The sequence below is a fragment of the Piliocolobus tephrosceles genome, chromosome 4 (genome assembly GCF_002776525.5).
Source record: "Piliocolobus tephrosceles isolate RC106 chromosome 4, ASM277652v3, whole genome shotgun sequence".
Taxonomy (NCBI): domain Eukaryota; kingdom Metazoa; phylum Chordata; class Mammalia; order Primates; family Cercopithecidae; genus Piliocolobus; species Piliocolobus tephrosceles.
The window spans coordinates 108,208,071-108,230,062 of NC_045437.1; the positions used below are offsets into that span (position 1 = coordinate 108,208,071).

General features: G+C 36.3%; 1 protein-coding gene across 1 annotated transcript; it reads right to left on the reverse strand.

The window, feature by feature from the left end:
- Nucleotides 1-157: 157 nt before the first annotated feature.
- Nucleotides 158-16,479, reverse strand: STARD4 (StAR related lipid transfer domain containing 4). The gene is made up of 6 exons (XM_023212269.2): nucleotides 16,275-16,479; nucleotides 11,391-11,504; nucleotides 10,390-10,439; nucleotides 6,076-6,202; nucleotides 5,130-5,244; nucleotides 158-4,235 (listed from the first exon to the last, which is right to left on the reverse strand). Exons 2-6 carry the CDS (start codon nucleotides 11,493-11,495, stop codon nucleotides 4,015-4,017), a joined length of 618 nt encoding a protein of 205 aa, XP_023068037.1. The 5' UTR covers nucleotides 11,496-11,504; nucleotides 16,275-16,479; the 3' UTR covers nucleotides 158-4,014.
- Nucleotides 16,480-21,992: the final 5,513 nt, after the last annotated feature.

A 21,992-nucleotide genomic window follows, 5' to 3' on the forward strand; every position in this document is an offset into this window, starting at 1 on the left:
GGCAGGAGAGATCAGCATGTGTGTTGTTAACTTGATTTTCTAGGTTTATATTTTCCTTTTGTAAGAATTCAGGAGGTTAAATGACATACTTTAAATTCAGGCATACGAAACTAAATAGTACTTAATGTTAAATTACAAAGATAATACCAATGACCAATTTTAAGAGTGTCTACAAATTTTTATTTTTATACCAATTTAAAAATAAATACATATTTTATTGATACTAATACATATTAGTTTAATAAACTAGTTTTACATATTGGTTCACAAAAGAATTATATAAACTTCTTAAAAATAAAATCTATACTATAGCTTTTATTGAACTGCAAGAGATGAATTTTAATATTTATACATGTAAAATCTGTAAAAACAATACAATAATTAAAAATTATAGTTCCAACTTCCTGTTTTTTGAAATTATTCTGATGTTTCTTCTACACTTAAGTCCTAACCTTCTCTACTTCTGGAAGTTGAATAAGAAACACATGGAAGATATACCAGGCAGGCAATTATACAACACAGGTTCTAAGGGAAACCTGATCAAGTCCCTTAGCTTCTCTGGTTCTGTTGATTTCTCTACAGGGTGGGCATCACTACAGTTCCACTTAATTAAAAGAAACTGGATTTAAACAAGTGATTCCAAGGATGGTAGTACACTCTTGAGAAAAGAGGTAAAGCTTTTATCTGTATGAAAGGCAATTACTCAGACCTAAAAGCTCAATAGACAATTAAGGGCTTAAATTGGCCAACGTTTCCCAATCTTCTCCAGATACAACTTCAATTACATAGTTTTTTAGCTTGAGATACTAATTGAATTCAACATGATTGTTGATAAAATGCCCTTAGGTTAAAAAAGGAAGAGGAGGGGGAAGGGAGGAGAAGGAAAAAAATTCTATTAACTAGGAGATATTTTACAGATAGAAATCTACAATTTCAAATATATCCAACCTGAATGAACACTGAAATAAAGAGATTTTTAACATTTACAAGCTCCCTAGTACTTTAGCAATTTATATTATAGATTAGTTAACTACAGAATACTAGATTCTCATTATTTTTTCTGAGTACTGTTTTAAACTTTAAGGGTTAACTAAGAGTTATCAACACAAACTAATATTTCATGCAAAAGTATCACTTTTATAACAATCTTTTTCTTGTATGAAACTAATTTCCTTAAAAAATAGCTACTATGTACTGAAAACAGTATTACGCCAAATATTTCCTACATACACAAGCTTCTAATACATACCACCTATCAGCTACAGAAAACAGTCAACCATTTAACAAGAAGGCAGATTATATTGTTTCATTTTACCAACTACCATATCAAAAGTTACTTAGCTTTGAAGGAAAATATTTTCTGGCAATAATTTTATTTCATTGACAACTGATTTATATCTAAAGTTTAGATGTCCTATTTATCAAGCAATGAGACTAGAAAATATTTCCATTTAAGATATTATTCCATATTATTGTCTATTTCATCTTACTACAAGACAAATTAATAAATATGCTATAGGACTGTGCTGTTCATTCAATACAGTATCCACTGGCCTCATGTGGGTAATGAGCACTTAAAATGTGGCTTGCCCAAATTTGTAAAATGCATACCACATTTCAAAAAACTAGTACAAGAAACAATACAAACTATCAGAGTAAATCTTTATATAGATTACATGTTAAAATGATAACATTTGGGATGTATTGAGTTAAATAAAATATTAAAATTAACTTCAGCTGTTTATTTTTATTTTTTAATATGGCTTCTAGTTTTAAATTAAATATATCACTTACATTATTGTTCTATCCTACAGCATTGCTATAGAAGCAGTAGACTCAATTATTTATGTTAATATCCATCCCAACCCACATAATTAAGCTTTTATATCATTATAGTATGAGATAACATATTTAATACATGATCACAAGATTCCTGAACTTAGAATCATGAACACCTCCACTCTTCAAAATGAAACCAAACAAAACCTGCTGTCATTATTCTGGCAACAGTGATAAACTTTAGATTTGTGTTAGGTATGAGTCTGCAAAAAAGACAAAAGGAATCTTTTGGAGTGATGGAAATGTTCTAAATCCAGATTGTGTTGATGGCTGCACAGTTCTACATATGTATTTTAAAAATCACTGAATTAGATACTTAAAATGGGTAAATTATATAATATGTAAATTATATATCAATAAAGCTGTTTTTGTTTTTTTAAAGTACACAGCTAGAGTCCAGCAGATCTAAGGGGCCATCTAGAAGCTGCACATACATTTTAGGTGATTCAAACATAATTTTTAAATTCATCATTCTTACATTGAAAATGTTTCCATGAGAGTAATTTTACCTAGAGTGGGTCCATGTTTAACAGTGAATTATGTAATTATTTATTGGAGGTATATGTTGATAAGGACAAAGAGAGCGCTACAGTAGAGATAGTGGGCAGTTTACTTGCTTTTAGGGACATCCCATTCAGGAAATAATAGCCCTTATGGTAATGTATACTATCTTGTCACAAATCCCTTACTCAAGTTAGGCACCTTTGGAATTTCACCATCCTACATAGAACAGTAGAATATGAGACTTCCTACACCATACTAATAAAAACAAATGAAAAAAACAGATGAAGTCAAAACTAACATTTACCAATTTCCATGGAAACTGAAACTAAACTACTGAGTTTTCTTTCACTATTGCAGAACAAAAAAAAAGAAGCAGAAATCTAGTAATTCAAAAGTACATTCAATTTAGAAAAGGATACTGGTAAATTAATAAACCATTAAGAATATAGAATCCTTTGTGCATTCCTTCTGTCAGATCTTGACCAATCTAGATACTATGAGATAATTCACCATGAACATTGTGCTGCTGTCACCTTTTGTTTTTTGAAATCTATCATCGCCGGTGGCAAAAAATAAATAAAAACAAAAGCAAAAAACAGCTTCACTGTTCCACTTTGTCAAAATGGGTATGAAGAACTATGATTTATTCTTTCTTTATACTCAAGAAAACATAATAAAGTAAAACACAGATCAAACTATAATGTACTTGAAATACTATATACATTTGTGCAATTCATGTCTTGTTTAGCATGTATTTCACGGCTCACTTTACCCATATTAACAACAACAAAACAGTAGACACAGGAATACTAACACATAAACAACTAACATTAAACACTGAAATGGATTTCGAGATGTGTGCAACTACACAAAAAGATAAATATATACAAAGATTTGCCTGGACACCTGAATTGCCTCAAGTTCTCATTTTAGAAGCAAACTAGATGGAGAGTTCAAAACCCAAAGTCATTTAGAATGTGAAAATCATTTAGAAATTCTCATTTAAGGCACCCACAGAATTAGGGGACCCACAATACTCAACTCTAATCATTATAAAATGATATCTAGGCACTTGGATAAATCTAAGAATGTATTTGTTCTAGTTACAGACTGATGCTTTTAAGAGTCCAAGATAAGTCTTGGACATCGACTAAATTCCACATTTTAAATTGGGGCCAGGCACAGTGGCTCATGCTTATAATCCCAACACTTTGGGAGGCTGAGGTGGGGAATCGCTTGAGGCCAGGACTTCAAGACCAGCCTGGGCAACATAGTGTGACCACATCTCTACAAAAAATTAAACAAAAATTAGCCATGCATGGTGGCGTGCACCTGTATTCCCAGCTATTCAGGAGGTCGAGGTAGAATAACCCCTTGAGTGATCAGATCAAAGCTGCAGTGAGCTGTGATCATACCACTGCCCTCCAGCATAGGCAACAGAGTGAGATCCTGTCTCAAAATTAAAAAAAAAAAAAAAAAAAAATGAAAATGCCCCCTCTTAGATAGCTATTTACTTTAGGAATAAAACCAAACATTGTACCAGTAAACCAAAGACATTTCAAATTTTTCTACTGGCTATGCAGAAGAGTGGAATCAATGATTTTTTACAGGCCATGTAGCTGAGAGAAAGAGTTGATCCATAGTACTACAAGTTTGAATGTATTTTGCCTATCATAAAGCTTTTCGTAAATCACCATAGAAGTTGGTTAAAGTGCTTGCCATGGCTGTATCTACTGCAGACTGAGGAATCATCCCACGCAGATCTGTCTGAATATATCCTGTCAAAAGACTCTGGTTTGGGTTGTCCTTAAGTGGAACACAAAACCAACCACAGGGATGGTTATATCCTCGAACAAATTCTGGTCTCTTTTCTTCCCAGTCAAGACTTATTCCTATAAGACAATTTTAAAAATAGCACTATTAATAGCAATAACTGACATAAAACTCTCATTTAAAAATATTACCAGAATTCTTTTTTAAATATGTATTCTTATCCATAGAGATGAAAATTAAATCCCAAAGTGACCGTGGCAGAATGAAGAAGAGACTTACCAAGGAGGATTCTGACAAGGGGTTGACAGATAGGTAATGGGGAAACTTTTAGTCCTTTCAGAATACATGACATCATATCATCTTAGTACTCCTTGGAAGCAACAAATCTGGCTGTAGTACCTAGGCCTTGAGGTGCCAATAATCGAATCCATGGTACTATAACTATTCCCCACAGCAACTACCATATTATACTTTGGTACTAGTTAGTTAAGAATAAACAAGTAGATGTTTACTTACAACTGCTAACTTAAGTATATACTATATACAAAATAATATTAATTTACATATAGGTAGGTTTTAGAAAACAGGAGCCTTCCAATGGCAGTATTTTTAATCTTGAAAAGAAAAATACAACACAGCTCAAGGAAGGAAGAATATTCTAAGACATATGAAATCTGGTTTTTCTATGTATGTGACCAAGAAACTGTTTTCTGAGAGTGGCTTAGAAGAAAATCCATTTCTAGAATCCCTTCTTAGAGGCAGTCATGTGATCCACATTTGCTACCTCTGACCTAGAGGATACTGTGTAACTGGGAACAAAAACTTATCAGAAAGATTTCAAAACCCTTTTGATATTGTTATTTTACTCCCTAGAGTTTAGCATTTGCAAAAAAATGTTAGCGATTACAGAGTCAGAGTTGAAAATATATCTCACAAGGAAAGAAACATCCAGCCTAGAAAACACAAATATTTAAACCATACTGAAAAAAAGCATAACATGTTGAGATTATTACCACAAGATAAAAGCCCTTCTTTATAGCCCACAGTGTAGGAGAAATCAACAAATTCTCTTGGGGAAATTATATTCCAAAGCTGACCAGCAGTAGTGTAACGCATCACACAGCAATTCTGAAAAAGAAGAGGTAAGACAAGTGTTATTACTATGGGAAACACACATAGCTTCATATATCATAAACTTATCTCTGGAAAGAAACTTTAAAATGTTTCATAATTATAATAATTCTTACACTGATTCTGACAGGTCTATATCTCTCTTCTAAATCGCACTGCTGTTGGATGGCCATGAAGAAGATACGTAATCAAAATACAGAGGTGCAAGTTATCCAGTATCCAAATTTCTAATCAAATGCAGTTGTCTTTTATTCTATGTAACATTCCATATGGAATTAGGGAATGCAGACTGTTTCAGTTTTAAGATCAAATCCACAAATACTTCTGACTACAACATCAAACATTTTAATTAAAAAATTCAAGCATTAAGCAATGAATTAATAAATATAGAAACAGAGCAGGCCATTTTGGCTACATAATTTTAGAATATTTAAAGTGGCATTTTTATCTTTGGTCATTGATGTTGGCTTAGTAGTAATGGAAAAGCTGCACATATTCACCTAGAAACCTAAACCTGATGGTGGTGTTTTCAGAATTTTAGCTTTCAGAATCTTAAGTTTTACAATTAAGAATGCTGAATATACTTTTAAGCAGCAAGGGTATAGCTACCATGGAAAACAAACTCAGTCTAACACTCATTAATTAGTATGAGGAAACACAAACTTTTTAAGAGGCAGCATGGGACTCCCCTGTGATATCTTTGTCGTGACTGCTATTCTCAAAGCAATGAACGTTAAGTGTGTACAAATGCTCATGCTCACATGCTCTGGCTCACTCATGCTCTCTCTCATGCACACACAGTCTAAAGTAATGTTTCTAAATAGATACCTCTTCGAAGTTCTCCAGAATATCCAAAGAAGTCATCAAGCTGTCCCAATCCAAACGACAAGGCCCTGGGCGTATATGGTCTATTATACTATTGACAAAGTCATCTATAACACCTTGGGCTTTGTAGCTGGAGAAAAAAAGTTTAAGTCAATTGCTGTTACAATAAAAAAATTCAGCATACCCTTATAGTGATAGCTAACTTTGAAAGTAAGGATAAAAATTAGGCCGGGTAGGGTGGCTCACGTCTGTAATCTCAGCATTCTGGGAGGTTGAGGCAGGTGGATCACTTGAGGTCAGGAGTTTGAGAGCAGCCTGACCAACGTGGCAAAACTCTGTCTCTACTAAAATTACAAAAAGTAGCCAGGCATGGTGGCATGCGCCTGTAGTCCCAGCTACTTGGGAGGCTAAGGCAGGAGAATCGCTTGAACCCTGGAGGTGGAGGTTGCAGTGATCCAAGATCATGCCACTGCACTCTAGCCTAGGCGACGGAGTGAGATTCCATCTCAAAAAAAAAAAAAAAGAATAAAAATTAATTAAGGGTGGTCCAGGCGTGGTGGTTCATGACTGTAATCCCAGCACTTTGGGAGGGCAAGGCGGGCAGATCACCTGAGGTCGGGAGTTTGAGACCAGCCTGACCAACATGGAAAAACCCAGTCTCTACTAAAAATACAAAATTAGCCGGGCATGGTGGCTCATGCCGGTAATCCCAGCTACTTGGGAGGCTGAGGCAGGAGAATCGCTTGAACCTGGGAGGCAAAAGTGGTGAGCCGAGATTGCGTCATTGCATGCCAGCCTGGGCAACAAGAGCGAAACTCCATCTCAAAAAAAAAAAAAAAAAAATTAATAAAGGTTTTTTTTTTTTTCTAAAGGGAATAAATTCCAATAACTTTTCTGATAAGTTATGTTCTACCAATTATTTTTATTAGCATGCACCCTTTGTCCTCAAATCTAGTAAGAGAACTGAAGGCTATACTATGTGTCATAATGAAAATAATAAAGTCCCTTCATGCTATAGCATAGCCAAAAACAGTCTATAGAATGCCATAAGCTTTCCATTTATTTTTATATTCTTTCCTCAGTTATCCTCTGACATATTAATACATGAATATTTTACCCTTTTAAAAACTTTTTATTAGGAACAGAGAAATAGGCCAATAGAACAGAACACCAAGGAACTGACTCATAAATATGTCAGAACTTGACATATTTCAAAGGCGGCATCACTTAGCAGTCGGGAAAAATGTACAATTCCATAAATGGTGTGCCTAGATTCAATAGGTATCCTTATGGAGAAAATAAAACTTAGATTCCTATTTCCACACTCATAATAATTAATTTCAGATAAATTAAATATCTGTGTAAAACACGTAAAATGGGCCAGGTGCAGTGGCTCATGCCTGTAATCCCAGCACTTTGGGAGGCCGAGGTGGGCGGATCACAAGATCAGGAGATCGAGACCATCTACTAAAAATACAAAAATTAGCTGGGCATGGTGGTGCATGCCTGTAGTCCTAGCTACTCGGGAGGCTGAGGCAGGAGAATAGCTTGAACCAGGGAGTCAGAGGCTGCAGTAAGTCAAGACTGAGCCACTGCACTCCGGCCTGGCGACAGAGTGAGACTCTGTCTCATAAAAACAACAACAACAAAAAAACATAAAATGAAAAACTTTAAAATGTTGAGACAAATATACGAGATACCATTTTTGTGACCTGAGAGTACAGGGGGATTTCTTGAATATGTAAAACACAGGAAAACACAAATAATACAAAAGATCAACTAAAATTAAAAACACGCATACCACACAAGAAAAAATAAGTCATTTTTTAAAACTAGCCACAGACTGGGAGAAGACAGTGTAACACATATAAACAGGGAATTATTATACAGGATATATGAATAACTCCTATAAACCAATGAGAAAAAGAAAATCCAAAGAAACGATGGGCAAAGGACATGGTAAGATTGACCTGAAATGTCAAGAAGTATACAAAAGATTTCAACTTCACTAGTAATCAAGTAAATACTAACAAGAACAATCTGATTAAAACCCCTCAGACTGACAGACATTAAAAACTCGTTAAGTAGTAAATGGAGGGGGATGAGAATCCTTAAACTGCTACTTTAGAGAGCAAGTTGGTAATATCTAGTAAGGTTGGAAGATATAGATCCCTAAGACCCAAAGAAAATTACACATGTGTGCACAAAGAGATATATACCAAGAGGTTTACTATAGCATTGTACTTTATAGAGAAACATTGACAACAGCCTAAAAATCTAGCAATAGGTGAATCTACAAACAGAGATAAAAACATTGTGGTATATTCACATAGAGGGAAAATAATGGATTTACATACAATAATATGGCTAAATCCTGAAAACATAAAATTTAATAAAAAAAGGCAAATTACTAAATATGTACATACAAACACATATACATGAATATAAAAAACACACCAAATAATGCTTATATATATATATATATAAATATGTGGTCAAAGTATGAAACAGGAACAATACACATAACGTCAGGACAGCAGTTACCTCTGGGGATGAAAGAAAGGAGATGAAATAAGAAATTAGCTTCAGCTCTATCAGTACTTTTTTTTTTTTAAGCATTTGAAGCTATTTAATCATTTTATAATAACTCAAGCCAAACTTGTATTATCTCCCCCACCATAAGTCTGCTCTCCCATCTTGTATTCTTTAACTTGGGGTAGTTGGAGGTAATACAAATTAATCTAGTCAAATTAGAAAATCTTAGATTCAACAATGGCTCTTCTTCTTCTCTTAACCCTATTTCCATAGTCAGAACTAATCAGTCACTATGTTTTTATCAGGATTTCCTAAATGTAAAGTACTTAGAAAAATATTTGGCTCTCAATAAATGTTGGTTATCATTGCCACCACCATTGCTATCATTAAATCTTTCACATTCATTTGTCCTTTTTGACTTCCATGTTACTGCCTCAGTTAGAGCACTTTGTGTCCAACTCAACACATCAGGTCCTATCTCCTTTGATCATATATCCCTTTAAGAATCTGAAAAAAAAAATAAAACACCAGTGTTTCTCATATGTGTTTATGTGGTAGATATGCAATTCCTTCTGCCTAGAACAAGAACTCTTTCATTCCTTAAGAAATATTTATTCTTCTCTTAAGTGTTAGCTCAAATATTAGTTCTCTATGAAGTCTTTTCAGATCTCCAAGCATAAAGCTTCCCTTGGCACATTTGACACTTTCAACCCTCACTGGGAATTATTAATTTAAAGAATTAACTTCCATACTTGCTTACAATGTTTAATCCAACTCCAATTTCCCTGTCCTCACCATAAATAGTGTAAAATTCATCTTTCTGGAAATACTTTGACATCACACTTCAGAACATTCTGTATATACTAACAGGGTCCAGCAGTTTTATTTTGAAAAATGGCTGAGTCTTAAGGATGTGAACATTCTACTCCAAGTATGCAAGGCAATTGTGTCTACAAGCTTTAAAAAAATATGTATTATTTTCTTATGTTATTAAATAATCTTCAAAAATGTGGTTTTTAAAGGCTATATCATATTCTATCACAGATATTTCATACTGAATCATCTCCTACTATTGATTATTCAGGTTTATAATTTTTAATATTATAAATAATGCTATGATAGAAGAACAAGTACTTAAATCACTGTTATCTTGCTGATAAATTCTTCAAGGTAAGTTCCTAGGATAAAATGTTCTACAGCACTGAGTAAATGTAGAATTTTAGAAGGGTCATATTTACAATGCTAAGAAATTCAGATTTTAGCAGCCATTTTAGATCATTATTTATGACCTCCTCACCACCAACTCAGTCCACAAAGGACACGGACATTTTTAAGGCTCTGAATTCATAAGCCCAATTTGCTTTCCAGAAAGTTAAAAAAAATCACCAGGCACGGTGGCTCAAGCACTTTGGGAGGCCAAGGCGGGTGGATCACGAGGTCAGGAGTTCAAGATCAGCCTGGCCAAGATGGTGAAACCCCATCTCTACTAAAAACCACAAAAAAAAAAATCAGCCAGGTGCAGTGGCAGGTGCCTTAATCCCAACTACCTGGGAAGCTGAGGCAGGAGAATCGCTTGAACCCAGGAGGCAGAGGTTGCAGTGAGCCGAGATCGTGCCACTGCACTCCAGCCTGGGTGACAGAGTGAGACTCCGTCTCAAAAAGAAAAAAGTTAAAAAAAAACTCTTAAAAAGCTAAATCTTACTAGCAATGACTACTTAGTGACAATGCATATAAGTTTCGAAATGTCTTAAGAGCTACGTAAATTTATAAAAAGGTACTCACAGATATCCATTAAATTCTTCTGAGGGTTTTCTCCAAACAGTTACATCTTTCTAGAAAAATTAAAACATGATATGGTAATAATTACATAGGTGGAACCCTAGACACAAAACTGATAATTTTATAAACCTAGAGAATTTGTCTCTGCATTAAAATAAAACTTCAGTACATTTTCAGAATACATAAAAGTCATCTACACCAAAAAAGGATTTGTATTTGAATTGCTTCTTTATCCTGAAGTTCTTCATATTGTACTTAAATTACAGACCTCCAAAAAATATTTTCAGTAGTATTTAATGATATCCAAACACTGTAAGATTCAATGATGGCACTATCTTAGTCCTATCTTATCTATTTACCATTACTGATACATTCATACTCTTAACACTAGGAACACTATTTCATTCTGAAATTGTTTATAACTTTTAAAAAATTAAACAATTCACATTTATTATGATAGTGTTACCATGAATTAGTCCCTACATTTTTTTCCTCATCATTTCCCAAGTAATTCTGAATATCAGAATAGCTAGAGCACTTAACTAGAAGCGTCCTGGGTTCCAGAATTGGTTCTAGCAACATTCAACCCACCCATGTAATAGTTTGGGCAAGTCATATTAGTAAAAAGGAATACTAAGTAGCTACCTTCATAGGCTTTTTGATATATGAAATTCTTCCAAACTATCAAGTACTACACTTTCTTAAATTGATAATGATACATTTTATTTGCTGACTTAAGAGGCTATTCTTTAGGTCTAGTTGCCATGAGCCTATTCTCCTGTCTAATATCCAAAGAGCTAATGAAAGCAGTATAGGATTACTACTGATATATTTCTTCCTTTGTGTGACATTAGACCATCAACTTTATTAGCTCAATTACTTATCTTGCATATCCATCCAAAGTATGGTCTTCTGTCCATATCGTTCCATTTAATTTTAAAAGTCATCAACCAATTCATTAGATAGAAGATATACCCCAAATGTAAGTAATTGAACTAATTTACCGTTTTCTTAGCAACTCGCCACTTTTCTTCTTCAATGCTATGGTACTGGATGAGAGTGTTTTTAAGTTTAGTGGCAAAAGAAGCAACATCAGACAGGCCTTCCATTACTTCTCTCTGTTACGGAGAACAAGATTAGCATCAGCAAATACCACAGTTTGAGGCAATAGACCAGTGGGTCTCAAATCTGGCTTCACAATATAATAACCTACCAGAGTTATAAAAGATAGCTACCCTCACCCCAAATCAACTAATCACAATCTCTGATAGTAGGACCTGGGCATAGTTTTTTTCTAATTGCTCCCAAGATGAATAACCCATAGCCAGAGGTGAGAATTACATATTTTTTACAATTAAAATCACTCATATAAAAAAGTAAAAGGGAAGTCAGGAGGAGGGGGAAGGGATTGTATCTCTCTTATATATATGTTGTTAACTCTCAAACATTTACCTGCAGTCCTCATTGTTCCAATAAGCTCAAAAAATCCCAGAACCAGAAGCCTACTTAAAGCTTCAAGCCTAAATGGAATCTCTTGCCTCCCCTGGCTTTTCTCAATTTGCCACAGTATTCCTCATTTTAACAATTTACTATTAAAATGGCAATTGAGCCCAAGTTCTCAAGTCAAAAGGCTTGAAATTGACCTTAATAGGAATAGGTTCCTTTTAACACCATCATACCTCATTGTCTACAGTGTTCTAGTCCCACTGGTTTTCTTTCTGTCCCTCAAACAGGCTAGCTTATCAGTGACTGGGGGTCTTTGATACGGCTAGATCCCAAATCTTAGCATCACTAATAACAATGTAATGCAAATTTCAGTTTAAACCTCCTATCCTTCATAAAGCCTTCTGGAAGTTACCATTAACATCTTTATTTTCTTCATAGTGCTTATCATTATCAGACAATATAATAACTTATTTATAGGTGTGTGATTCTACTCTTTGACCAGGTCATTCCTAACTAATAGCATAGAGGTCCTTGTCTTATTCATCGCTATACCTCCACCACCTAGAACACTGCCTGGCACATAGTAGGCCCTTAGTTTGTTCATGTGTTACTGCCTCAAAACAAGAATTACTTGGTCTTTGTCTTCTTTTGGTGCCAGGGCACCAATTTCTTAGCATAATTCCTACTTTTCACTATTCTATCTCTACTTCCATCTTCAGTAAAAGGCTAAAGAAGAAAAGAGTTTTAGGGGTAAAGTTGCCCATTACAGAACCATCAAATTGCTGGAAAGGAGGTCAAGAAAACATCTAAATGAAAGCTCAAGCCTCACCCTCTATGGGAATAAGGCTGCAGTTATCAACTACGGATGCAAGCATTAGAATCACCTTTTTATACTTTGTACTAGTTGTTGCTGTTTTCAGGTGTTACATTTTAGGGCCCAGTGCCAAACAGTCTGATTCAGTGGCTTTGTTCTGGAATGGGCCTCAGAAATGTAGGTCCTTTAAAATAGTCTCACTAATTATTCTGTTGTCTAGCCAGGGATCAGAACTAAGTGATCTAAAAATTAAAGTGACGGAAATAAATTAAGGTTGTAGCCAATATTTAAATACCACTAATTAGAGCATATAAGCCATTAAAATTTATAAATACTAAAATTATGTAGAAACATGGGAAAGTATACAAAGAAAATTCAATATACCTTTTAGGACCTATATAAGTGATGCAAAATATATAATAAGTATAGATCCAATCCATGGATGAAAAGTTGATGAGCTCATTCAAAAAGTCTCTCATTCAAGAATGTACCCAATTTCCATTCAAGAGGCTGTCAACTTGACAGCCAGTACAATGACTTTATTCAAGAGTATGCCATAAACAAGCAGAAGTTCTTGCAGAAGGCTTGTAAAAGAGATTTAATTTATCTGTTAACTGGGATTACTATGATTAAACATATTCTTCAAACTCAAAGGTCACCTGCTAGGTTCCTGTGGTTGGCAGATAAGAGTATTCAAAAGTTTTGATAGAAATCAAAGGTGAAATGGAAAGTTATTATTATCATAAGCAAACATTATCATTGGGCAAATCCAGCACACAGAAAGTTACCTAGAAAGCTACCTAGAAGAGATAAGAATCTGCAACTTTAAGGTTCTTGGCTTAGTAATCATTCATTCATACTGATCAGTATAAAGTTCAAGCTCCTTACTATAGCTTACAGGTCCTTTTATAATGTGGCATATTTTCATTACTTCATTTCCACTTATCTTTCCTGGACTCCCCTGAACCTGGGTTAGTTCTGCCTCCAATATTTTCTGACAGCAACTCTGTACTGTAATTACTCACTTGTTGTCTTCTCCCATTTAACTGTAAAATCTTTGGGGGGCAGGAAATGTGCCTTCTTCAATATTATTCTCCTTATGTCTAGCATTCAGTAGGAACACAGTGAATAAAAAATGGGAAAATGTATAGACAAGCTACTAGTCTCATTTATGGAAGACCTCAAGATATGTAAAGTATGCCCATTTACACAAATCCTAGAGCTTCTGAATAACTAAAACTTCCATTACCATAATGAAACACAATTTCTCAAGGAGGTCTACTATTAAATATTTATCAAGCATCTATTATATACCAGGTCCTAGAACTACAGAAACAGATGGAATCCAGTTTCTACTCTCAAAGTTGACTTCTTCCACCTTTAAGCTTTTACAGAAATAACAACAAAAACTAAAACACTAAAAAATTCTATTAATAGTCTTTTTAAGAGTGGTGCAGTGGAAGGTAGGAAAGGAAAAGAAAGAAGTACAAAATCAGAAAGTTATCTGATTAAATATGTCCAGCAAACTATTTAACCAGGCAGTTAAGTCTTGCATGGATTATTTTCATCAAGATTAAGTCCATAATGAAATAATGGTTGCCGTCAAAATTGCTACCTCTGTGTAAACAGGCATAATTGAGCATCTCTCAAAATATTAATATATTCTAGAACCAAGAAGGCTAGGTGGAGAATATTGGGTTATCAAGGTCTTGGCTCTCTCTCCTAATATAACAGGGTACTGAAATTAATTGAGAGGAAAACACCTAATTTGCCCTCCTGTAATCTCCAACTGTGGAGAATGTCAGGAAAATGTTTTAAATACCATTCTGAACTTCCTTTTACTAATTCAGGCTTTTATTCCCTTACCTCGACCTTATATCAGGAAATTATCCAACTCTAACATTTACATGTCAGTGAGAACAGGCACCACTTAACCTTATCAGAATGTAATACTCTTGTCAGTCCCATGGCCAAATGCTGAGTAATGTCCACCTCCATGTTCTTCCTTTAACCTTTTGGTTCATGTTTTCTAGGTACATGTTTTTGAAGTGATCACTAGTGGTGACAGTGGCTGCCATCATAGGGATGGCAGCTGTCTCAAGTTAAAACTTTTCTTGAGGCCATCTATCAGCACCATAGTCTTGATCAATCCAACTCCAATTACTTTCAACTATCTGTCACAGTGAGATGGCATAGGTTCTATTTGAAATATGGAACATAATAAAACATTTAACCTCTAATATAAAGTGAATGCCATAAAAATCTGTTGGATTTTTATAGTATGACTAAGTCAGAATTCACCTGTTAAAGAAATGCAGGTATCAGAATGGTCTAACCTTGCATTACGTGATTAATATGGTTTTCACTTCCAGGAACAGCTTCAGTTTAACATGCCATGGACTTTCCCCAATGTCGTACAAACAAAAACTTTGTAAATTAAATTATATTTTTTAACTAACATAAAAATTTCAGCATATGCTTGATTTCCAATCAATGTTGAACTGTTAAGTTTTCTAATTCAGACAAGTACAGCAGTTTCTCATTTTTTGAGACTGGCTCTGGCAGGAGCTCACTATTTAAAGAAACGCAACATGGAAGTATATTTCTACAACATGAGAAATGATCCAACTTACTGTTCAAACCCCTAATGCTCTAATACTTGATTTTAAAAAAACCTAATGCTCTGTACTTGATTTTTAAAAATAACAATAGCTAACATTTATTGATCACTTACTACATGCTCAGTCCTGGCTGCTTTACATTGCATTATTTTATGTAATCCTCACAACAGTAAGAGTCCATCTATCATTGCCCCTGTTTTACAGAAAGGGAAAATAGCAACAGGAGGGTTGAGTCACTTGTCCAAGATCACACAGCTCACAAGTGATGGAACCAGAATTCCAACCCAAGGCGTCTGACTTCAGAGCCTAAAGCTCTATCTTGTAAAACGGTGGAAGCTGATCACAGGCTGGAAGAGACTTCATATAAAAAACCTGGGCCCACCATGAATTTGTCAAATTGTGTCCTGGCTGCTGAACCCAAAAATCTAAGGTAATCTTTAAGTGCAAATTAGGGAAAACAATGACACTAATTTGGTGAGAAATTATATGAGTTAATACATTTAGCAGGGACCTTGGAAGCCCTGAGAAAACTTTGTCTCTTGTCATTGGCATCACCTCTGCGAAGCTTGGTGGGACGCGGCTGCCCCAGCGCTGTCTGTGCACCTCCTAAGAACCAGGAGGCGCGGTGCCCTCCAACAAACACGACTGCCCCAAATCAGGCGGGATTACCACCGCCCCCTCCCATTTAACAGCTGAGGACACTGAGGCTTAATGGAGTCCAAGTACTTAAATAGGTGAGCGGCGTGCAGGGGCGATTTGCAAGCCCTGGGATCCTTCCAGCTCGCCCCTTCCCCTCCCTGGGGCTCAATTTTCTCTTTCATCTGTGAGGTCCACTCCCGCCCGGACGCCGGGGCCCGCCATCCCCAACGTCCACCGCGGGCTCCCTAGTTCCACGGTCTGGAGCAGGTCCAGAAGACGCACCTGGCAGGACCACCCGGGCGCCACAGTCGCCCTCCCCACAGGCCACCCCAATCCTGCCGCGGCTCCGTGGCTCTCCCTACCTTTACCTGAGGTGAAGCAAGGACGTGGAAGCAGCTATGGCGCGCTACCGAGCACCTCACACCGCTCTCAGCAGCACCGCTCAGCTTCCCGGCCCGCCGAGGCGCAGGCGACAGCAGCCAACACGTAAGTCACCGCTGGTCGCAGCCAACTGGAAGGCACCCAGCGCCTCAGGGCCAGGCGAGCCGAGCCCCCCAGCCCCGCCCCCTGACCCGAACTCAGGCACTCCCGGGGGCTGGGGGGAGGTGGCCGGAACAACTTGCGCTTGCTCCGATTGGCTGACGCGGGAGCGTGTGGAGGGCTGATTGGTCCCCGATAAATGGAATGATTCCGCGTGGGTATGGGCTGGGTTCCATCCGCGCCGGGGTTCCCTGGATGTCTGGCATTGGCTGGAGGTTTGGATTGGTTGGGTTGTCCTGTGAGCACTTAATTGTGAAAGAATTTTGTCGGCAGTAAACCGACTGGGAGAAATTGAAACTGAAGGCGAAGTGAAGGATCACAGTGAGGGATAAGATTGGTTCAAATTCTTCCCGCTTGGGTTATCCTAGTATCAAGCAACTACGCTACTCCTCCCAAGACTAAAAGTCAAGTAAGAAAAAGCGCCCATGCAGAGGAGGACGAGCTCTCTGCCTCCTGCTTAGCCTGATTCACCACTGAGAGAGCTGGGAAGGAAAACGCATGTAAACGAAAGTCACTGCCACTGTGTGAATTGACCTTTAGCCAAATGTGTTTGTGTGTGTGTGTTTCCACTCTCAGATAAAGAGTTTAGAGGGCAACCTTAGAAGTAGAGAAAAGGAGGGGGTGTGACAAGTGGATTTAGCAACTGCACAGTGTTGGAGTTTCCATCTACTCGAAGATGAGAAACATTTCTTCCAGTGGCTGTGAATTCACCCATCTGATGGGATGCTTGGCAAACAGTGAATTTCTTCCTTTGCTAGAGTAGCTATGATCCACTGATTAGCGAGTCTTGGTTTGTCTGCAAATTGCAGTTACTAAGATAGGTAGTTTGAGAACCAAAAGCAGGGAAGAATGCAGTGCTACACCATTAGTGATTTCTGATACACTTGCAACGAAAATAAATAATACTCCATAAATTTTTAAGTCGGCGTCACCAAAAGAATTACCAAATATTACTTGCTATTTATTATTGGCTGATTTTTTTTACTTTCATTGTTTATATGTAAAATAATTTGTTTTATAATTTCGTGTGACATAATAGAAGAGTTCTTCGTGTGTTGTAAAGCTCCTTTCGCTTGGGAATTATTGGCCAATTATTGAGGTTCTTTGGATGGATGGATGGATGAATACTTAGATAAATAATTTGAAATGGTTGGGGAAAAGTGCTTTGTGATTAAGTTGTGCATACTTAATATCTCATTGAATCCTCTTAACAGCCCCCTAAGGTAGGTGTTTTTGTTGTTGTTGTTTTTTTTTTTTGTTTTTTTCCAGTTAATAACCCTACACTAGCCTCAAAATGTTCAAGTGAATGGATAGTCACCCATCTCTTACTTTTTTTTTTTTTTTTATACTTTAAGTTCTAGGGTACATATGCATAACGTGCAGGTTTGTTACATATGTATACCTGTGCCATGTTGGTGTGCTGCACCCATCAACTTGTCAGCACCCATCAATTCATCATTTATATCAGGTATAACTCCCCAATGCAATCCCACCCCCCTCCCCCCTCCCCATGATAGGCCCCAGTGTGTGATGTTCCCCTTCCTGAGTCCAAGTGAACTCATTGTTCAATTCCCACCTATGAGTGAGAACATGCGGTGTTTGGTTTTCTGTTCTTGTGATAGTTTGCTAAGAATGATGGTTTCCAGCTGCATCCATGTCCCTACAAAGGACGCAAACTCATCCTTTTTTATGGCTGCATAGTATTCCATGGTGTATATGTGCCACATTTTCTGTAGGTGTGTTTTAAAGGCGAGGAGCCTCATACGTAAATCTTAAGGCAAGTTGCTTAATTACCCAGTGGAGAAACTGGATTTGGCTGAGGTCTGCTGGACTCTGAAACTGGGCTCTTAGTCTCTATAAAACTCAGATGGTGTTTGATAGCTCTTTGTCAAGGCACCTGTGAAGACCACTGGGACCAGAAATGAAAGGCCTAAGTCCTACTGTGAGGGTTTACACAGCTTTAATGGTAGAGAGGAATACGTCCACATATCTATTTCAAAAAAGTAAAAAAGTTGTATCTGTCATTATTAGGATTCAGTTCTGGATACTTTGCTCAACAGTCTGTATATTCTCTTGCAGGATGCTGTAAAACATGTTTAAAACAAAATTAACTTGGCTTTTTTTTTTTTTTTTTTTGGACGGCGGAAGTCATTACATCCCACTTATGCCCCCATGGGATTTCTTGTCTTCCATCCAGTTTCTGGGAGGTTTTTGTTTCTTTTGCTTTTGTTCTTCATCTGTTGCCATTTTTCTTGGTTAGAATGAAGCTTGGGTAATTGAAAGCCACTCTATCAAAGTGGAAATCTAACAGCAACGCTGCAGATTCAGAAATACATAAATAAATATATCATCTGGAGCTATTTTTGAGGGTTTACTATGGTCCAAACACAGTGGTAAGCATTTTACATTTTACAGCAATGCCTGATACTAGGCATGTACTATTACTATTTTCATTATACACATGAGAGAACTGTAGTATGTAAGGCAACAGATAGATCTCCCCTACAAATAGTTTGAAAATGGGAAAATAAGGTCTCCATCTAGAATTCAAATATAGAAGAGACATATGATGAATTTGATCACCTAAATGGAAACTTACCCTAAAGAGACAAAACAACTGCCCTGCAAAGTCCTGACTATAGTCTGACTGAGTATAGTAAAACATCTTAAGAAATAATTTTCAAGAAGAAAAACATTTAAAAATTCCAAAACACAGAAGTAATATATCCACAATTTCTAACCTGGGCAATAAATCTAGACGTAAGCAAACCAAAAACACACTCACAAATATCCCCAACTACTTGAAAATTTCTAAGAATCTGTCCCCAAACACATTGGTTTAAGAGAAAAATCAAACATTACATGCTGAAGAATATTAATAAAAGTATTTTAAAATATTTATAACAATAAAAATAAAAACACTATATATCAAAGCCAGATAAAAGAACAAATTTCAATTCAGGAAAATTCATAGCCTTAATTCAACAAATATTTATTAGTTGTTTGCTACCTGTACCAAGGACTGTGGGCATACTGCATCTTAACTGAGAGCTATTTATTTGCCAATAGAAGAAACTCAACCTGAATTAAGCTTAAAAAAGAAAGTGTTAAAAGGATATAGAAATATCTTATAAAAAGTTGATACTCAAAGTTGGGGCCACAGACTAGCAGCATTGGTATCACCTGGGAGCTTATCAGAATTGCAGACTCTCAGGCCCCAATCTACTGAATCAGAATCTACCTTTTTAAACGACACCTGGATGATTTTATGGACATTAAATATTGAGGCCAGGCATGGTGACTCATGCCTGTAATCCCAGTAGTTTGGGAGGCCAAGGCAGGTAGATTACTTGAAGTACCCAGACCAGCCTAGGCAACATGGTGAAACCCTCTCTCTAATAAAAATACGAAACTTAGCCAGGCATGGTTGGTGTATGCCTGCAGTCCCAGTCAATCAGGTGACAGAGAGAGACCCTGTCTCAAAAAAAAAAAAAAAAAAATTGAGAAGCACTATTACAGAGCACAAAGCTCTGATTTACAGCTAAGCCTCAAAATGGTTGAAGCCAGAATTTAGCCACCAAGAACTAAGACTGTACAAATTCATTGAACTGTACACTTAAAATGTGTACACTTCATTGTAAATTACACCTCAATTAAAAAGGAAAAGAATCAAGAAGTTAGAGCAAAACATCAGAAGGAATGAATTAAGAAATATACCAACAAAAAATTGGGAAAAATGGAAAGCAAAGAAACAATAGAATTAATTTTAAAACTACATCACACGGGGGCTGATAGGTGCAGCAGAGCACCATGGCACATGTTTACCTATGCAACAGACTGAACATGCTGCACATGTATCCTGGAACTTTAAATTAAAAAAAAAAAAATTTTTAAAAATGATTAAATGATTAAAAAAAATTAAAAAAATGATTTTTTTTCCCCTATTGAGGATTGGTTTGACTATAATAAAATAGGCAAATTAACAGTCTAATAGAGAAGACGAAATGGCAGAGGGAAAAAAAGCCAAGTAATTATGACTAAGAAAGGGGAGGAAATCATAATTAAAACGTAACTTAAAATAGTCTTTGTGAACTAACAAATTAAATCTGGGTGAAATGGATACTACTTCTAAGGAAATACAAATCACCAAAATTGATACAAGAAGAATTTTGAGTTAAGAAGTCTAATAAACTTGTAAAAATAAAAACTATGAGAATATTAGGGAAAAACTATGACTAAGAAAAGGACCAGAGGATTTCACATGATAATTTTCAACTCCCAAAGAAACTAGTCATTCCGTTTCTATTAAAACTGCTTTTAGACCATAAGTTTTAAAAACCTAGTTTTTTTCATAAATTGAGTATTTTACATTACTCTGATATCCAAATAAGACACTTAAAAATCTTAGTGATGTATCTTGCCATGGGATGGTAACTGGTGTCAGACTTGTTCTCCTACCTCCTCAACTAAATTTATGGAAAAAAGAAAAAGTGGTTTCAGACATTGAGAAACTGGCAACACAAGTTTTTGATCCCTGGAAAAGGGAAACAAATGAAGTGAACACTATATATCTGAACCAGGAAGAGCTTGAAGTATGTTAACCACTGAAGCTTTGCAAAATGATCAAAAGGGAAAAAAAAAAATGAGTCTGTCACTGTCCATAATAAAAAGGAGAATGGCATCAGCTGTGGAGGAAATATGTCTCCATACCTCAGAGGCCGAAAACTAAATAGATCATTTATAACTGGACACAGGGCTAGAATGAAAAGTGAAGGATCTTCATTTTTTGAAATGGTACTTAACTTTAATGTCAGACTAGTGAATGTGCTTTTGAGAGGCCAAATAGAACAGAGATCCATGACACATGAGTAGGAGTTTTGCTTGAGGACAAAAGACATACCTAAGCAAAGCTAATACATTTCAGTTTCTGCATTTTGGTACTGGAAAGGAAATTTGGATTCAGCCAGAATCCATATCCTGCCTTCTTCTCTTTGGGTACCAAAGGTTTCTGGAAACCAGAGACCCAGAGGTGAAATCCCACCTATCAACAAGCAAAGAGGGGCAATTTACAGTCCAAACTCAAAAATAATATCTTGAAGAAAATTATAGAAGGGACTAAAAATTTTTCTTAGCCATATTTGATATTATGACTTAATATATATATTGGTTTTCATCCACAGTTCCTGCCTTGTAATTCCCTTTTACAGTCTTTTATAATGTTGGGGTGTTTTAGGCCTCAGGAAAAGGCCCCAGGAAACAGAATCTCTCTCTCTTTCTCTGATCTCCTGGCCTCCTTTTACCTGTTCAAGGTGAGACTACAATCTGATTGTGGATCAAAAGACCCTCATTCTAGAGAGGGTCCCCCCTCGTACTCTGGAGGAAGGAATGCTGCACAGAGAGGTCAAGAAGAGTCTGAGCAGACAGGTCTTGCTAGTTTTCCCCACTCAGTGTGACATCATACCCTTTTTGTCCAGTCACATTTCTACATGGTTGTCAACCATACCTATGTAATAAAGGCTCCATAAAAACCCGAAAGGACAGGGTTT